General features: G+C 37.9%; 1 protein-coding gene across 1 annotated transcript in view; it reads right to left on the bottom strand.

The window, feature by feature from the left end:
• Positions 1–20838, bottom strand: part of THSD4 (thrombospondin type 1 domain containing 4) — a 674086-nt gene that overhangs the window by 640182 nt on the left and 13066 nt on the right. Inside the window, exon 2 of the mRNA XM_023220857.1 lies at positions 20258–20327. Within this exon, the coding sequence (XP_023076625.1) occupies positions 20258–20327 (70 nt within the window). The remainder of the gene's footprint in view (positions 1–20257; positions 20328–20838) is intronic.

Below are 20838 nucleotides of genomic sequence, written 5' to 3'. Positions count from 1 at the left end.
GGGAAAAATAAATAGACATGGCTATAAGCAAAAGCATGCATCAAATGTATAAAAAAAATTCAAAGAGAATACAATTAGGAACAAAAGGACATTGACTTCTGCTCTGTTTCTCCAAACTAACCAAGGAGTGTGCATCCCTGGTAGGGAAGGAAGACAGTTGACATGGGAAGTCTCCACTTGCCAAATTCCTACGTCATCAAAAATCAGATCACATCATCACTGGGAGGAAAAGATAGACCGCTAACATACAAAGACAGTGCCCAGAAGTCTGTGCTATGATTCATTTTGTTCCCCAAAGATTAAGATTTGTGGCCTAAGTGATAAGTTATTCTGTCTGTCAAAACTTTGTTTTAACTGTAATCTGGCCTGGAAACATAACATAGTGGGGAATTTAGAAGTTATTTTAAAAACACCTTTTTATGGTTTGGGTTTTGTGTGTATAAGTGTGGGAGGGAATGGAAATTTTGAGAAAAAAATTAAAGTACATAAAATACTCATTTTTTCTTAGAACTATTTATAGTCCTAAAGTCACTGTGTTATGGTTGAAATGCACAAAAATATCTACTCTGTATAACTTGGGTTTATTTATAAGAAGACCACATTTAAGATATGGGTATCAGAGTAGAGTTTGTTCAGACACTAATAACAAATTTATAATGTATTTATTTTTCAATATTGCTATAAATTGAATGACAAGCTTCCAAAGGAAGGAATTTGTACTCTCAGATTGTGTAGGTTTCTGTGAAGCAGGCAAACTCTAGAACAAGAGAAATATTCATATATAGAAAAACTAAGGTTTTTTTGCCTTTGAACTTAGTAGTGATTAAATACTAAAAACAGTTATTTAAGAAATCAGGGCAGAGGGGGTGTTATAGAGAAGGAACACTCAAAAGTCAATGTGTATCGTTTTGCCATAAAAAATGGGTGCCGGTAGCCCCAGTTTTCCTCGTGTCTCCAGCTTACATCATCCCCAATGTTCACTTCCTCTGATGGTCTCTCAACATCTTCTGCAAACAGAATCTGTGACCTAAGATTTTTTTAGGTCTCATATTTCACTTCTTGATTTGGAGCTCACCCACCAGGGAACAACTCCTTTCACAATCTAGAGATGGAGGGATGTGAAGGAGGCAAGAGTAAACAATAGGAGTCAGGCAGATCTGCCTTGATGGAAGAGGAATCATTATGGCTTCTTTCTGGTCTTCCTGTCACCAGGTTAACACTAGGATGGCCAGGACCAAGACTCCTCCACAGGAGACAGTTGGTAGATACCACTAGGATGGGAGAGTGAAATACCAATTAAAGTCAAGTCAGCCAAAGTTGGGGATGGCAAAGAGGGACTCCGTCCACAGTGGAGAAGGCCATAAGCATTGGTAGAGATGTTCCTTCTATGTTCCACTTTATGCCTCCAACTCATGGGTACAAGCATACTCAGAAACAAGTCAGAAATTTGAAGGGGAATCCTGGCCCTAAACAAAGAAGAGGCTAAGATGCCAGGACTGTACCATTATTCCCAAACTAAAAGCCTGAAGATGTTCTCCTTCTGCAACATGGTAAAGGGCTTTCCAAACACAGACACAAAGTTTTAAGCTTATTGCTCCATTTTTAATAGAAGCAAATTAGATTTTTTTCTGCTGTTGACTTTGAATCCAAGAAATCTACAGCAGCATGAATTAGTGAACACTGAAATTCTTTTCTTAAAAAGGTCTTTTTACTCCAATTTCTTTATTTTTTCATAAGCAGAAATGCTCTTAATTTTTCAGCAGCAGTCAGTTATATTTATGCCATTAGAAACAGAAGGCTTGACAAACACCAGCTGGAAGAGACACAGTGTCTGCTTTAGAATCAGATTCCAATTCTGTAGGGGTTCTGGGCTGGACACTCTCAAATGAGAGTATGCCTTATGCTATTCTTTAAAAAGCATCTTTGTTTTCTGGTCACTCCCAAGGGGCAATCTCATGCTGTTCCAGAGACTTTCATTGCCATTTCAGTGCTGGCATTTGGTTCACTGCATTGTCTTCTTCCTCCTTTCCCTCTTCTTCTTTTTTTTAAATTGAGGTATACATAAAGTTCCTAAAGTATGCTCACTGTAAATGTATGAATTCTTATACTTTTAAGACCCATGTAATCCCCACCCTGGTCAAGATTTAGAATATTTCCAACACCCTGGAAGGTTCCCTCATGCCCCTCACTATTCAATAGCCACCCTCACCCCCTGTTGGTATCCAATATTCTGATTTTATTTTCATCAAAAACTATCTTTGTCTATTCTTGAACTAAATATACATGAAATGATACTGTACATACTTTTGCATCTGGCTTCTTATTGCCAATATAATGGCTCTGAAATTATTTTGGTTGTTGCTTATATCAGTAGTTCATTTTAAACAGTTTCATTGAGGTATAATTGACACATAATCAATTATACATATTGGAAGTGTACAATTTGATAAGTTTTCTCATATGTATTCACCCATGAAACCACCACCACAATCAGATAATGCACATATCCATCACCCAAAAGTTTTTGTATCCGTTGGTAATCCTCATTTCTTCCCTTACTCTCATCCCTCCTAAACACTGAACATCTTTTTATGTGCTTATTGACCATTTGTATATCTTCTTTGGATAAATGTCTATTCAAGTCGTTTGCTCATTTATGAATCATGCTGTTTGCTTTGCTGTTGTTGAATTTTTTTTTTTTTTTTTTTTGAGACGGAGTCTTGCTCTGTCGCCCGGGCTGGAGTGCAGTGGCCGGATCTCAGCTCACTGCAAGCTCTGCCTCCCAGGTTCACGCCATTCTCCTGCCTCAGCCTCCCGAGTAGCTGGGACTACAGGCACCGCCACCTCGCCCAGCTAGTTTTTTGTATTTTTTTAGTAGAGACGGGTTTTCACCGTGTTAGCCGGGATGGTCTCGATCTCCTGACCTCGTGATGCTGTTGTTGAATTTTAGAAGTTCTCTATATACTCTGGATATCAATCCCTTATCAGATATATGATTTGCTAATACTTTCTTCCATTCTGTGAGTTGCTTTTATACTCTGTTGATAGTGTCTTTTTGAGGCACAAAATTTTAATATTCATAAAGTCCAGTTGGCTATTTTTCTTTTGTTCCTGGTGCCTTTGATGTCACATCCAAGAAATCACTGCCAAAACCAATTATCATGAAGATTTTGCTCTACGTTTTCTTCTAAGAGTTTTATAGTTTTAGGTTTTACATTGAAATGTTTGATCCACTTTGAATTAATTTTTATACATGATGTCTTTTCCCATTGAATGGTCTTGGCACCATTGTCAAAAATCATTCGATCATATATTCTAGGGTTTAATTCTCGGCTCTCTGTTCTATTCCATTGATCTCCATGTCTGTCTTTATGCCAGTGTCACACTGTTTTGATTACTATAGCTCTGCAGTAAGTTTTGAAATCAGAAAGTATGAGTCCTCCAACTTTGTTATTTTTTCAAGATTATTTTGACTATTTGGGGTCCTTTGAGACTCCATATAAATTTCAGAATGGCTTTTTTCTATTTCTTTCAAATAGAAAATTGTCCATATATATGTATAAAGATCAATTGTCCATATATATATGTGTGTGTGTGTGTATGGGTCTATTTTTATGCTCTATTCTATTCCATTATCTATTTGCCTATCTTTACACCAACAACAACTGGGATTTTGATAGGAATTGCATTAAATCCATAGATTGCTTTGCATAGTACTGATATCTTAACAATACTAAGTTTTCCAATTCATGAACATGGGATGTCTTTATACTTCTTTATGTCTTTAATTTCTTTCAGCAATGCTTTGTAGTTTTCATTGTACAAGTTTTTCACCTCCTTGATTAAGTTAATCGCCAAGTTCTTTATTCTTTTGATGCTATTGTAAATAGAATTGTTAACTTGATTTGCTTTTCAGATTGATCTTTTTAGTATATAGAAATGCAATTGATTTTTGCATGTTGACCTTGTATCCTGCTACTTTGGTGAATTCATTTATTAGTTCTAACAATCTTTTTGTGGATATTTTAGGATTCTACATATAAGATCATATCATCTGTGAAGAGGAAAAGTATTCCTTCTTCATTTCCAATTTGGAAGCCTTTTATTTCTTTTTCTTGCCTAATTGCTTTTCCTAGAACTTCCAGTTCTGTGTTAAATGAAAGAGGCAAAAGTGGGCATCCTTATTTTGTTCTTGCTTTCACCATTGAGTATGATGTTCACCATAGGTTTTTCTTATACGGTCTTTATTATATTGGAGTAATTTCCTTCTATTCTTAGGTTGTTGAGTCTGAGTTAGTTTTTGTATATTGTACAAGATATGGATTGAAGTTCACATTTTTGTTAAAAAGACTACTTTTCTCCTTTATAAAAAATCAATTGTCCACATATATATATATATGTGTGTGTGTGTGTAGGACTATTTTCACGCTCTATTCTATTCCATTATCTATTTGCCTATCTTTACACCAATAACATGCTATCTTGATTACTGGAGCTAATAATATATAGATTACGGAGTACAAGTCTTGCAATTTTCTTCTTCTTTTTAAAATTTGTTTTGGCTATTCTAGGGCTTCTACATTTTCATAAGAATTTTTAATCAGTTTGTCAATTTATATTAAAAGTCTGCTAAGAATTGTATTAGAATTGTGTTAAATCTATAGGTCAATTTGAAGAGAATGGTTATTATAACAATATTGAGTTTCTTGACCCATAAACATCGTACATTTATCCATTTATTTGATTTTTTTTTTTTGAGATGGAGTTTCACTCTGTCACCCAGGCTGGAGTCCAGTGGCATGATCTTGGCGTACTGCAACCTCTGCCTCCCAGGTTCAAGCAATTCCCTTGCCTCAGCCTACTGAATAGCTGGGATTACAGGTGTGTGCCACCACACCCTGCTAATTTTTGTACTTTTAGTAGAGATGGGGTTTTGCTATGTTGGCCAGGCTGGTCTCGAACTCCTGACCTCAGGTGATCCACCCACATCAGCCTCCCAAAGTGCTGGGATTACAGGCGATATTTGAATATTTTTAGGATTCCATTTTATTTCATTTCTGGCATATAAGCTAAAACGCTTTATTTTGTCACTTTGATGGCTGTTTTAGGGTTTTTAAACTTACATCTTTAACTTATCACAGTATATTTTCAAGTAACGTGATACCATTTTACATGCATCATAATAAGAACCTTATAATATCATACTTCCTTTTATGATAGTCTTCCAATTCATGAACATGGCATGTCTTTATACTTATTTATGACTTCTTTAATTTCTTTTAGCAATCCTTGTAGTTTTCATTGTACAGGTTTTTCACCTCCTTAATTTATCCTTTTCTGGCATTTATACTATTACTGTTATACATAATTTACTTATACATATGTTATAAACTCTACAACAGATGAGTATTATTTGTATTTAAAGAGTCAATCTTTAAAAGATGCTTAATTTAGGAGAAATTTTTAAAATATAGTTACCTATGTAGTTATCATTTTTGGTGCAGTCATTCCTTTGAGAAAATCTATATTTCCATCTGATAGTTTCCTTCAGCCTAAAGAACTTCCTTCAATAATTCTTATGGGGCAGGTGTAGTGTAGCATTTGTATATCTGAAAATGTCTTTATTTTACCTTCATTTTTAAAAGATATTTTTGCTGGGTATGAGATTTTAGGTTAACAATTTTATTCTTTTAGTACTTTAAAGATGTTGCTTCACTTGCATGAATGACAGGAGGTAGAGAATTTACTGTCATTCTTAACTTTGTTCCCATGTACGTAATATGTCTATTTTTCCTAAGGGCTTTTAAATTTTTTTTCTGTATCAGTGGTCTTGAGCAATTTGATTATGATGTGACTTGATGCCATTTGTTTTTCATGTTTCTAGTACTTGGAGTTTATTGACATTCTTGGATTTATAGTTTTCATCAAGTTTGGAAACTTTTCTATTATTTCTTCAAATATTTTTTCTGTCATCCCTATCTCTTCTCCTTTTGGTACTCTAATTGCCCATATATTAGCCAACCTGAAGTGGTCCCAGAGTTCACTGATGCTCTGTTCATCTTTTTTGAATTCTATTTTTCCTTTTTATATTTCACTTTGGAGAGTTTCTGCTGTAATATCTTCAAGTTCACTTGTTTTTTTCTTCTGCAATGTCTAATCTGCCATTAATCCCATCCAGTATATTTTTCATCTCAGATCTTGTCATTTTCATCTCAAGAAGTTACATTTGGGTGTCTTTTTAATATCTTCCATGCTTCTACTTAACTTTATGAATATATGGAATACAGTTTTAGTAATTTTTAATATCTTTGTTTCCATATTCTAAAACATGTGCCAGTTCTGAATTGCTTTCAATTGAGTGATTATTCTCCTCATTATGGGGAATAATGTTAATATTTTTCTGCTTCTGTGCAAGCCTGGTAATCTTTGACTAAATGCTAGACATCTTGAATTGTACCTTGTTGGGTGCTGGATATTTTTATATTCCCATACTTTGTGCTAGAATACAGTTAAGTTATTTAGAAACAGATTAATCATTTCAGTATAGATGTTATAATTTATTAGATCCAGAGCAGGACACAGTCTAGGGTTAACTATTCCCCCAATACTGAGGTGAAAGCTTCCTGAGTATTCTATTCAATGCCTCCTGGATTATGAGTTTTTAAAGTATGCCTAGTGGGAACAGTCACTGTTCTTGGTCCTGAATGAATGTTGGGCACTGTTCTTTTTCATTCTCTTGGAAGATTCTTTCCTCAACCTCAGATTGTTTCCTCAAATGTGTGTGCTCATCACTCATATGCTGCATCCTTATGGAGGATCTCCTGCAGAGCTCCATAGTCTTCTGTCTGTGTAGTTCTCTCCTCTCTGGTACTCTGTCCTGCAGACAATCATCACTTGGTCTTGCTGGACTCTTTTTTTTTTTTTTCCTAGACAAAGTCTTACTCTGTTGCCCGGTGAGATCTCGGTTGACTGCAACCTCTGCCTCCTGGGTTCAAGAGATTCTCCCGCTTCAGCCTCCCGAGTAGCTGAGATTACAGGCACTCACCATTATGCCTGGCTAATGTTTGTACTTTTGGTAGAGATGGGGTTTCACCATGTTGGCCAGTCTGGTCTTGAACTTCTGACCTCAGGTGATCTGTCTGCCTTGGCCTCCCAAAGTGCTGGGATTACAGGCTTGAGCCACCATGCCCAGCTATCTTGCTGAACTCTTAAGTCTATCTCCTTAACTCAAGATGTCTAACAGGTTCTGCCTAGCATACCCCTCCCTGCAGCAAGACTAGGAAACTCCCAAGGCAGTAAGCTGGGGACATTTTATGACTCAATTCATTTATTTTCTATCTCTGAGTGATAACTATCTTTTGTTGTCTAAAGTTCCAGGTTTTGAAAAACATTATTTCATATACGTTATCTGGGTATTTTTGATTGTTTCAAGTGAGAAGGTAAATCCAATCCCTGCTGCTTTATCTTGGCTAGAAACAAGTTATTTTCTCTTTACTGTTGTTTGGTTTTCTCTTGTATAAACATACTATAATGTATTTCTCCATTCTCTTATTGACGGACTTTTGGGTTATTTCCAGTTTGCAGTTATTGTAAATGAAACTACTATGAATATTGTTATCCATGTGTTTTGGTGGATATATGTCCATATTTATCTTGGCTAAATACCTAGGAATACAGTAGCCAGATCATAGCATGGGCAATGTTTAGCTTTAAGATACACTGACAGTTTTTCAAAGTGGTTTACCATTTAAACTCCCACCAGCAGTGTATGAAAGTTCCAATTGCTCCCTATCCTCACCAACACTTGGTAGTGTTTTTCATTTCAGCCATTCTGATAGTGTCACGCTGAGATTTTAATTTGTAGTTACCTAAGGACTAAAGATTTTGATTGACTACCTTTTCACATGCTTAGCAGACATTTGGATATCCCCTCATACGAACTGTCTGTTTAAGCCATTTAAATTAAATGGCTTAACTTTTCCTTAACGATCTGTAGGGGTTCTTTATATATTCTGAATAAAAATCTTTTACCAAATATATTGTTGTAATGTCTTTACCCTGTCCATGGTTTATCTTTTCACTCTTTTTATGATGTGTTTCCATTTTTAAACATCCTCAACTCAAATGCAGTACAATTCTTTTATGGTTACTGATTTTTTTTTTTTTTTTTTTTTTTTTTTGGTTACTGATTTTTGTGTCTTGTTTAAGAACCTTTGCCTACCTGAAGTTATGAAGCTATTCTCATATGTTTTCCTCTAGGTGCATTACTGTTTTTTCCTTTCTTCCTATTGAATATAGAAGCAATAATTTGAGTTTTATGTAACCTGAAATCTTTTCCCTTCTATAGGCTTTCTGTTCAACATCCAACTGCAAGACATTGTCAAGGGGCAATCTAAAGCTCACTGGTTGCACATCCTACTCCATTAATAATGCCTGTAACCCATCACAAGGTCCTCCGCTGTTCACATTGTGACTTGCTTATCAGTTAGCAAGACAAATATTTCACCTCACCCTTATTTCATTCTGCAGTATCTCTGTTCTCTTAGAGTTTCTATAAATAACAGTTTAAAAAAGCAGTTCCCCTTGGCTGGTGGCCATGACAATGAGATTTTAGTTTCTCTAGTTTTCATTGTTTCTAAATTCTCTATAATAAACATAAGTATTTTTAATTTAAAAAGTTAACAAAAAAAGTTTCAGCAGTTGTGATTAAAGTGTATGTATGATTTTTTGTATGTGGAACCAAAAAATACAATGTCTCACAATCTTTTCTGCATACAGTATGTTGACCATACACATTATGACTTGTAAAACAACTTGTTCGTGGAGTATCTGCTGGGCAGACAGTAGAACAGTTCATTAATTTTAAAGCATTCTACAATCGACACATTTTCCCTTACTAATAACTTGTTGTTTTATTAAAGTCTTGCTCAAGTTTTTTCCTACTCTTGGTTTCACTTTATCCACAAATGAAGCCACAGAAAGTTTTAAAAATATAATCATTTGCCAAGTATCTTTAATTAATTGCCAAGAATGGAAGTTGAACAGCCCTTTGTGATACTGTTCATATTGCAGGAACATGAGGACGACTTCTGGGCAGAAACATCTGGAAAGAGCTACTTAAACTCTGCACCAGGGTCCTCTTTTCCTGCACTGTTATGGGACAGTTTTTGCAGAGATGTATCAAGTCACCCAAGCAGCATGTGGAAATGCATAGTTTACTTGACAGCATTTACAAATTATGTCTTTTCCTCAGAATAACTTACACTGTAGAAATGCTTCCATATGCTAAAGTTGGACACACCATTGTGCTGAGAAAAAAAAGCGATGTCTTTTAGTGGCAGTTTTCATATACATGCTAAACTACAGTATATACAAATTAATAATGTTGTCTCTTAAGAATTTACCATAAATGGTTTTCTAATTATTTATGCCCCAGCTGTCTGCTAAAGACTGCAAGTAGATTTTGCCACAAAACAATGGGTCAGCAAAAATTCAATTATGATTATCTAAGTAATGAAAACAGTTTGATCACAATTGTAAGTCTCATGCTTTGATTAAAAAAATACTTTTTCCCAAAATCTTCTGTGTTTCTTAAAGTCCCAGGAGCAGAAAATTTCCAACTTCAAATTCCAAAACATGTATACTTGCAGTTAACGCCTTTCTATCCTGACTTTAGAGCAAGAGTTGGCAAACTGTGTCCCATGGGCCAAATCTGGCTCACCACCTGTTTTTGTAAATAAAGTTTTATTGGAACACAGCCATGCTTATTCATTTACACATTGTCTATGGCTGCCTTTGTGCTGCAAAAGCAGAACTGAAGAATTGTGAGAGACTTTATAGCACAGAAAGCCTAAAATGTTCACAACAACCCTTTATTTAAAAACATGTTGACTCCTGTTTTAATAAGCATTTCCTCATTTCACATCTTGCAGGAAAAAAATGGATGTTACTACTGCTAGTACTGCTTCTGCAGCCAAGTTTTTGAGCACATAACCAGGATGACAGCCACAGTTCCACAAAGCTCTGATAAAACATCAAAAAGAAACACCACCAAGGAAAGCAGTGAATCCTTTCTTGTCTTGAGTGAATGGCAATGATCTTGGTGGCCAAGATAATAAGTACATATATTTATTATATTCAAAAACTATTCTAAAATGTATGTTCTCTATATAAAGTAATCTCCACATGATTCTGAGGAAACGGTTTCATCTATCTTTCTACTACAAAGTTCTTAATACTACTTTGACAAGGAGGTACCATATCCCAAGATGTGATACTTTTTGCTCAGTTTTTAGATTAAACATTCTAGAGTAACTTATAGTGATGTCAGCATGATGGCCAACTAGAGTTGCCTGACACAAAAAGGTACCAAAACAATAAATAAACTATGCTTTGACTGGAGTTACTGATGAAGTACACTGGAAAGCACTGGGGGAGCAACAAAATTTCTATAGAGAATGGAAGCCCAGGATAGCACCACAGAGAGGGCAATGAGATATCCTCCCTCTGCCATATGCTATCCCCCACTGGGATCAGCTCAGAGCCAGGGAAACTTCTTCTCATGGGGAAAAAGTAAGCTGGAATCCTTTGCCCCATCACCTCCACAGACAGGAACAGTCATTGCTATAAAAGGGTCTCCTGGTACTTACAGGACCAGAAACCCACGTGGAGAGTTACTGGGCATTCATGTGGCTGCATTGCCCCAGAACAGGAACCACTTTGGCATTCCAACCCCCATGACCTCAGCTGCTACAGCATGGTGCCATCTTGAAACCTGAACCTATTGCTGGAGTGCATCTTGTGTTGGGGGTCGGTAGCCACCAATCCCCTCCATCTCTGAGGTTCCACCGTCATTCCACTACATTCATAAGGGTGCCTGCAGCACCAATACGCCAGCTGCCCAGAGCCTAGGCCCAAAGGAACAACCAAGACCACAACATCTGAATTAATCAGGTACCCTATTCCCCAGGGAAACAAGCAAACTTTCACAGTGGGGAAACCCTGTGAAGTCACCCAGCTCATGTGCTCTCACACCCATCATAACAGCCAGCTTGAAAGTGGCTCTACCCACTGGTGAGATCCTGGAACAGCTGCCCAGCCACTTCTTGTCCAATAGCTGGCCTAGAGATGTCTCACCTCCCTCTCCCGGCAGAGAAAGCACCATGTAACCACTCAGGCCCCCTTCCACATACCCTTGGCCTGACAGCTTGACTGGAGGTGGCCCAGAAAGAGCCCCAGGCAGTCACGCAGCACACCACACCACAACTCAACAGCCAGTGCAGCAGTGGCTCCACCTTCCTGGAAAGCCCACCAAACAGCCTGCTGGCCCACCACACCCACACATGCTTAGCCTGACAAGCAACCTGGCACCCCCACTGCCAGCAAACCTGCACCACTGCATCACAAATTGCTACAGCCTAGGCCATTGAGAAAATTGCAGATACCACAGATGAGGATCACAGTTGAAAAATCTGTACAGAGACCATGTTACTGAATCCACCCAGAACCAAAGTCAACATACCATTCCTGACCAACACCCCAGGATCCATCTGCAGGGAAAAGGCTCTTCCTATGAAAGTTAACCCATAAAATTACAAAAATTACTGTTTTACTAGATGCACAGACATCAACATAGGGATACAAGAAACATGAAAAAGCAAGGAAATATTGTACCCCTAAAGGAGCATAATGAGTCTTCATTAACTGATCCCAAAGAAAAGGATATTTATGAAATGCCCAAAAAGCAATTCAAAATAATGATTTTAAGGAAACTCAGTAAGATACAAAAGAATATAGACAAACGAGTCAATGAAATCAGGAAAACAATTCATAAGCTGAATTAGAAATTCAATAAAGAGACAGATATATAAAAAAGAACCAAATAAATCTTAGAGCTAATGAATTCAATGAATGAATTAAAAAATACAATTAAGAGCTTCAACAACAGACCAGATCAAGCAAAAGAAAGAATTTCTGAACTTGAAGGCAAGCCTTTTGAAATAACGCAGTCAGAAGGGAAAAAAGAAGTAAGAATTAACAAGAACAAAGAAAGCACATGGGACTTACGGGACACCATTAAGGGAACAAATATTTGCATTATAGGACTTCAGAAAGAGAAGAAATGGAGAAAGGCACAGGAAATCGATTTAACCACAACAACAATACTCTCTAAGTCTTGGGAGAGATGTAGACATCCATATTCAGGAAGGTCAAATGTCTTTAGTGAGATTCAACCCCCAAAAAACCTCTCTGAGGCACATTACAAACAAACTTCCAAAAGTCAAAGACAGAATTCTAAAAGCTTCACAAGAAAAACATCAAGTTACATACAAGTTACATGTAAGAGTATCTCCATTAGACTACCAGCAGATTTTTTTAGCAGAAACCTTGCAGGCCAGGAGAGAATGAAATGATCTATTCAAAGTGTTGAAAGAAGAATAAGCTGTCAACCAACTAAGAATACTATTTCCAGCAAAGCTGTTTTTCAGAAATGAAGAAGAAATAAAGGTCTTCCCAGACAAGCAAAAACTGAGATAATTCATCAAGAAATCCTTATGGAATTGCTATAGCTGGAAACAGAAAGACAATAATTACCATGATGAAAACATGTGAAAACACAAAACCAGTCTGGGTAAATCCATAGTCATACGCTGAATGTCCTAGTGCTGTAATAGTGCTATGAAAATCTTTCAGTTCTCTAGTATGAAGATTTAAAGCCAAAAAAAGTCAAAAACATCAACAACTACAATTAGTGGCTGAGGAACATACAAAAGATATAGATGTAAATTAAGGCAACCAAAACACAAATTGGGGGTGAAGGAAAAATGTAAAGTACTTTAATGCAACTAAAGTTAAGTTGTTTTAAGCTTGAAATAGTCTATTATAACTGTTTATGCTGCCCCCTTGGTAACCACAAAGAAAGATATTACAACAGATACACAAATAAACATGAGAAAAGAAACAAAGCTTAGCACCACAGAAACCCACTAAACCACACATGTAAACAAGCAAGGAAGAAAGAAACAAAGGATCTTCAAAATAACCAGGAAACAATTAACAAAATGGCAGAAAACCTTACCTATCAATAACAACCTTGAATCTAAATGGATTAAATGCTCTAATTTAAAAAAATAGAGTGGCTGAATGGATTAAAAAAAAAAACAAGATCCCACTATATGGTGCCTAAAAGAAACTCACCTTGCCATTAAAGACAAACACAGACTGAAAGTGAAGAGGTAGAAAAACATATTCCATGCCAACAGAAACCAAAGGCAAGCAGGAGCAGTCATTCTTACATCAGATGAAATAGACTTGAAATCCAAACTGTAAAAAGAAGGTCATTATATAATGATAAAGGTGTCACTTCAATAAGAGGATATAATTATAAATATGTATACACCCAACACTGGAGCATCTAAATATATAAAGCAAATATTATTATATCAATATTAGAGATAGACTGCAATACAATGGTAGAAGGGGTCTTCAACACCCCACTTTCAACAACAGACAGATCACCCAGACAGACAATCAACAAAGAAAAGCTGGACTTAGACTGCACCATAGACCAAATGGACCTAACAGATAATTATAGAATATTCCATCCAGGAGATCCAGAATACACATTCTTCTCAATTGCACATGAAACATTCCCCAGTTAGATCACATGTCAGGCCACAAAACAAGTCTTAACAAATTTAAAAAGATAATGTAACAAGTATCTTTTCACACCACCATGGAGTAAAACTAGAAATCAACAAGAAAATCTTTGAAAACCTTACAAATACACGAACATTAAACAACATGCTTCTAAATAACCAGTAGGTCAATGAAGAAATTAAAAGGGAAATTTAAAAATTCCTTCAGACAAGCAAGAATGGTTAATAGGTTTTTTGGTGCTTTTCTCCATTACCTCCTGTAACTCCTACTTCAAAAAACAAGAAAGATTTCTAATAAATAATTTAACCATGACCCTCAAGAACAAACTAAACCCAAAATTGGTAGAAGGAAGGAAATAATAAAGCTCAGAGTAGAAATGAACGAAAGACACACACACACAAAATTCAAGATCAAAAAATAAAGCGTTTGTGTTTTGAAAAGGCGAACAAAATTGACAAACTTTAGGTACACTAACAAGAAAAAAGGCAGAAAAGACTCAAATAAATAAAATCAGGTATGAAAAAGGAGACATGACAACTGATAAACAGAAAAAGACTATTATGAACAACTATACAATAAATTTAAGAACACAGAAGAAATGGATAAATTCTTGGACATATACAACCTACCAAGATTAAATTATGGAAAGACAGGAAATCTGAAGAGATCGATAGCATGTAAGGAAGTTGAATCAGTAATAAAATGTCTTCAATCAAAATAAAACCCAGGACCAGATGGCTTCACTGCTCTATTCTACAAACAATTTAAAAAAGAACCAACACCAAGTCTCTTCAAACTATTCCAGAAAACTGAAGGAGAAACACTTCCAAATTCATTTTACAAGACCAGAATTATCCTGATTCCAAAACCAGACAAGGATACAACAAAAAAAGAAAAGTATAAGCCAGTATTTCTGATGAACATAGATGCAAAAATTCTCAAAAACACACTAGCAAACTGAATTCAATAGCATATTATAAAGATTATTCACTAATATCAAGTGAGATTCATCTCAGGGATGGAAGGATGATTCAACATATGTAAATCAATACATGTGACACACCACATGAACAAAAAGAAAGACAAAAACCATATGATCATTTCAAAAGATGCAGAAAAAGCAACTGACAAAATTCAACATTCCTTCATGATAATAACTGTCAACAAATTAAATATAGAAGGTATGTACCATAACACAATAAAGGTCATATATGACAAAGCCACAGCTAACATTATACTGAATAATGTATACTGAATAGTATAAATTACATTAACATTATACTGAGCAAAGCTTTCACCTTTTCCTCTAAGAACAGGAACAAAGTAAGGATGCCCACCTTCACCACCTTAATCAATATAGGGATTCCTAGCCAGAGTAATTAGGCAAGAGAAAAAAATAAAGGGCATCCAAATTGGAAAGAAGGAAATCATATTGTCCCCGTTTGCAATGACACAATCTTACATACAGAAAACTCTAAAGACTCTACCAAAAAACTCTTAGAACTAATTAATTCAGTAAAGTCAGAGGACACAAAAAATCAAAATTCAAAAATCAGTAGCATTTCCATATGCTAACTACAAAACTATCTGAAAAAGAAATCAAGAAAATAATTCCATTTACAATAGTATACACAAACAAAAATAAGATACCTAGGAATAAACTTAAGTAAGGAGGTGAAAGATCTCTACATTGAAAACTTTAAAAACAATGGAATAATATCCCATGTTCATAGATTGGAAGAATTAATATTGTTAAAATGGCCATGCAAGACAAAGCAATTTACAGATTTAATGCAGTTCTTATCAAAATAATAATGACATTATTCACAGAAATTGAAAAAATAATCCTAAAATTCATATGGAACCACAAAAGACCCCAAATAGCCACAGTAATCCTGAGCAAAAAGAAGCATCACGCTACCTGACTTCAAAATATACTACACATGTGCAGTAACCAAACCAGCATGGTACTGGCATAAAACAGACACACAGGCCAATGGAACAGAATAGAGAGGCCAGAAATAAATTCACACACCACCTGATTTTCAACAAAGGTGCCAGGAACACATATTGAGGAAAAGACAATCTCTTCAATAAATAATGCTGGGAAAACTAGATATCCACCTGAGAAGAAGAGACTAGACCCCTACCTACTAAGATCAACTAAAAATGGATTAAAGATTCAAATACAAAACCCAAAATTATGAAACTACTAGAATAAAACATAAGAGAAATGCTTTATGACACTGGGCTGAGCAAGGATTTTAGAAATAAGATCTTAAAAGCACAGGAAACAAAAGCAAAGATAAACAAATGGAATGACATCAAACTTTGCTTCTGCACAGCAATGGAAACAGTGAAGTGAGGGAGGGTAAATTTCCACAATAAACTGAAAAGACAACATACAGAATGGGAGAAAATATTTGCAACTATACATCTGACAAGGGGCTAATATCCGGAATACATAAGGAACTTAAATAACTCAACATCAGAAAAAAAAAAACCAACTCAACAATCTGATTAAATAGACCAATGATCTGAATCGACATTTATCAAAAGAAGACATACAAATGGCCAAAAAATATATTTTGAAAGGCTCAACATCACTAATCATCAGGGAAATGCAAATCAAAACCACAGTGAGATACCACCTCCCTCCAGTTAGAACAGCTATTATTAAAACGGCAAAAGGAAACAAGTGTTGGCCAGGTGCGGTGGCTCCTGCCTGTAATCCCAACACTTTGGAAGGCTGAGGTGGGTGAATCACCTGAGGTCGGGAGTTCAAAACCAGCCTGATCAACGTGGAGAAACCCTGTCTCTACCAAAAATACAAAATTAGCCAGATGAGGTGGTACATGCCTGTAACCCCAGCCACTCAGGAGGCTGAGGCAGGAGAATCACTTGAGCCTAGGAGGCAGAGGTTGCAGTGAGTTGAGATTGCGCCACTGTACTCCAGCCCGGGAGACAATGCAAGACTCCATAAAAAAAAAAAAAAAAAAAAATAGGCCAGGTGCAGTGGCTCAAGCCTGTAATCCCAGCACTTTGGGAGGCCGAGACGGGCAGATCACGAGGTCAGGAGATCGAGACCATCCTGGCTAACACGGTGAAACCCCGTCTCTACTAAAAAATACAAAAAACTAGCCAGGCGAGGTGGCGGGCGCCTGTAGTCCCAGCTACTCGGGAGGCTGAGGCAGGAGAATGGCGTGAACCCAGGAGGCGGAGCTTGCAGTGAGCTGAGATCGGGCCACTACACTCCAGCCTGGGCGACAGAGCAAGACTCTGTCTCAAAAATAAATAAATAAATAAATACATACATACATACATAAATAAAGATAAAAGACAAAACAAGTGTTTGGTAAGGATATGGAAGAAAACGAACACTTACGTACTGTTGGTGGGACTGTAAATTAGTACAGCCACCATGGACAACATTAGGAGGCTCCTTAATAAACTAAAAATAGAACCACCATAGGATCCAGCAATCCCACTATTGCATATATATTCAAAGGAAATGAAATCAGAATGTTCAAGAAACATCTGTGCCCCTATGTTTACTGCAGCACTATTCACATTAACCAAAGTATGGATTCAGTCCAAGTGTCCAACAACAAATGAACAGCAAAGAAAATGTGGTGTATATATACACAATGGAAATATTATTTGGCCATTAAAAAGAATGAAATCTTTTCATTTGGGACAACATGGATGGACCTGGAGGTTATTATGTTTAAAGTGAAATAAGCTGGACACAGAAAGACACATATCACAGATCTCACTCATATGTGGAATCTGAAAAAAAAAAAAAAAAAAGAGTTGATATAGAAGCAGAAAGGAGAACAGAGGTTACCAGAGACTAAGGAGAAGAGGGGAAAGAAAAGAGGGGAGAGTGGGGAGAGGTTGGTCAATGGGTACAAAGTTACCAAAGACAGGTGGAGTAAGTTCTGGTGTTCTATTATACAGTAGCTTGATGATGGTTAATGGTAAGGTATTATATATGACAAAATAGCTAGAAGAGAGGCTTTTGAATGTTCTCACCACAAAAAAAAATGATAAATGCATGAGGTGACTAGAATGCTAAATACCCTGATTTGATCATTATATAATACACATGTATTGAAACACCAAATTGTATGCATAAATCTGTACAATTACTATATCAATTAAAAAATTTTAATGATAAAATAACTCATAAATCTTTGTTTCCCGTTTTCTCAGAGCAAACACTTGAAGAAAGATGAGAGTGATACCTATTTGGGGACCTTTTGTTCAGGTTACTCACATATCATTCAGGTCAACCTGAAAAATTACAGGAGACAGCAAAGTAAATTGATCATGTATAAGGTATTTTCAGTTATGATAGCCTATTTGAGTAACAACAACAAGAGGAACACAGTAAATTGATTCAACTGTTAGGATTAACAAACCTGGTAATTCTAAACATTAATAAATAATATAACTTCATAATAAAAGTAGACAGTTGTCCTTTCTGAGTCCTGATATTATGAATAGAGATGATGCAGCAGAGTAAGCGGGGTGGGGGTGGGTGTGTGTGCAAATTTTCAGGTGAATCCAATGAAATGATGCTTAGACCTTGGCCAGGTTTTCCATTCAGTCAGTCAGTCATTCAACAAGGATTTTAATTGAGCACCTACAACATGCCAGGCTCTATTCTAGGAGCTGGGAATAGGGCCATGAACAAGACCAGTAAGTTCCTACTTTCATGGAGCTGACATCCTAGTAGGAGATACAGTACAGTAGAGGTTTATACCTGGTCCAGAAAAACAGACCGAAACAGAAAAGAAATTAGACTATAATCAGATAAAAACACGAAGAACTGCTCCCAAGAAGGGTCATATTTAGCCGAATATGTGCACATACTCTTTTTTCTTCGCCCCCTTCTGTCCTGAATTTCCCCTATGAAAACCCTCTCTCAGGCCGGTGCGGTGGCTCACGCCTATAATCCCAGCACTTTGGGAGGCCGAGGTGGGTAGATCAATCACCTGATTGAGGTCAGGAGTTCGACACTAGCCTGCCAACATGGTGAAACCCCGTCTCTACTGTTAAAACAAAAAAAAGCAGCTGGGTATGGTGGCTGGTGCCTGTAATCTCAGCTACTCGGGAGGATGAGGCAGAAGAATCACTTGAACCTGGGAGGCGGAGGTTGCAGTGAGCCGAGATCGTGCCATTGCACTCCAGCCTGGGTGACAAGAGCGAAACTCCATCTCAAAAACAAAGAAAAAGAAAAGAAAACCCTCTCTCAGGAAAGGAGTCAACCAACTTGGTCACACTTGGATACAAATAATTGATCTCTTCTCAGGAGTCTGAATTTGATTCCAGGTAGACAGGAGGAGCTCCTAGGTAGCAGGAAGGGCTTCTAGGGACTTTCCAAAAGTCCTGTCATGTATTGTTTCTAAGGAAACATTGATCAAGGACCTGCTCAGTTGCAGGGCAGCATTAGGCTTATTCAGGCAATGGTGGATGGTTCATTTACTATAAAACACACAAAGCCGGAAGGGAAGCGTATGCAATACTGTCCATTTGCTCCTTTAGATGCTGTCTACCCTTCTCCACCCAGTCCTGTGGCCCAGGAGGCTGGCCTTTGGGGACTGCATCAAAGCCTTCTTATCTTCTGCCTTCTGCTTGGTTTGGCCAAAGGGAGTCACCAACAGGAAATGAGGGGTGAGAGGAAAGAGAAGGTGAGGTTCTTATTTCGCAGTTCCATCCCTGCCTGGCCATCAGTTGGCAGTGACTGTGTCCCTCTACTGAAGATCATGACTCCCTGTCAGGGGGTTCTCTTGCATAGCAACAGCCACAGCTACAGCTGCAGCTCTATCCCTGCCCTTGACCTTGAAGGTGCCCCAAGAGAGGGTAAAAGCTCCATACTGGTCTCCTCCATTTCCAAGTGGGTTCCTTAAGTCCTGCCCATGCCTTTGTAGAGTGCTCTCACCGACCTCTCAGCTGTCCATTGTAGCGAACACATGTTGCAAAGCTGCCATTGCTCTCAAATCAGAGACCGACTCCAGGCACCAGCTTCACATTTTAAGCTCCATGATAGGGTTTGGATCTGTGTCCCCACCCAAATCTCATGTCAAATTGTAATCTCCAGTGTTGGAGGTAGGGCCTGGTGGAAGGTGATTGAATCATAGGGATGGTTCCTCATGGTTTAACACTATCCCCCTTGGTGCAGTCATGGCAATAATGAGTTCTCGTGAGATCTGGTTGTTTAAAAGTGTATGGCACCTCCCCGTTCTCTCTCTTGCTTCTTCTCCAGCCATGTGAAGTGCTGTTCCCACTTTGTCTTCCATCATAATTATAAGCTTCCTGAGGCCTCCACAGAAGCCACGCAGATGGCCAGCATCATGCTTCCTGTACAGCCTGCGGAACTATGGGCCAATAAAACTCTTTGTAAATTTCCCACTCTCAGGTATTTCTTTATAGCAATGCGAGAACAGAATAGTACACTCCACATTCTGTAAATTGTGCTTCCTTTCAGGATCAGTGGTGACTCACCTTCAAATAGAACAAAGTTCAGGGCAGTGACCAGAATGACCCTAGCCTCTTGGGCAGAGAAGAAAACCTCTGGATGGCCATGGCTTACCTTCCTGTGTTGAGTGGAGGGCTGTGGGCAGACGAACTGGAATCCAAGCAGCAGGAGGGAACCCAGGACACTGAAAAGGGAAAAAGGCAACAGGCAAGATGGTGAGTATGTTCCAGGCAACAGCACCCAGTAGAAGGCAGCATCACCATCTCATCAGTGGATGGGGGGAACAGCCCAACCCAGGCCCTGAGACGTGACCCAGTGAAGACACAAAGTGTCGGCCCTACAGCAGGGAGGCAGCATGGTGCTGTGGCAAGGCATGGCATGGGGCAGGTGTGGGATCACATCCCAGCCTTCCTGCTTACCCGCAGGGGTGTTCTAGGTCGGAGCTTTAACCTCTCTAAGTCTCAGTCTCCTCCCCTGAAAAATGGGGATATCAACAGGAACTGGCTCAGAGGTTCAGGGGAGAACTGAGTAAGAGGATGCACCGTGCCTGGCAGAGGGAGTGCTAGTGCAGCCCACATGCGGTCCTTCACGGGTGGTAGGGTCAGGGAAACGTGTGGGCTTTGAGCCTGCCAGGGAAGTTCCTCTCCTTGCAGCTCATGCTTTCCTGGGAACCATTCCCCTGCCTCTTTCCAGCC

Source organism: Piliocolobus tephrosceles, chromosome 6 (assembly GCF_002776525.5).
Source record: "Piliocolobus tephrosceles isolate RC106 chromosome 6, ASM277652v3, whole genome shotgun sequence".
Taxonomy (NCBI): Eukaryota; Metazoa; Chordata; class Mammalia; order Primates; family Cercopithecidae; genus Piliocolobus; species Piliocolobus tephrosceles.
This window is presented reverse-complemented; position numbering and strand designations above follow the sequence as displayed.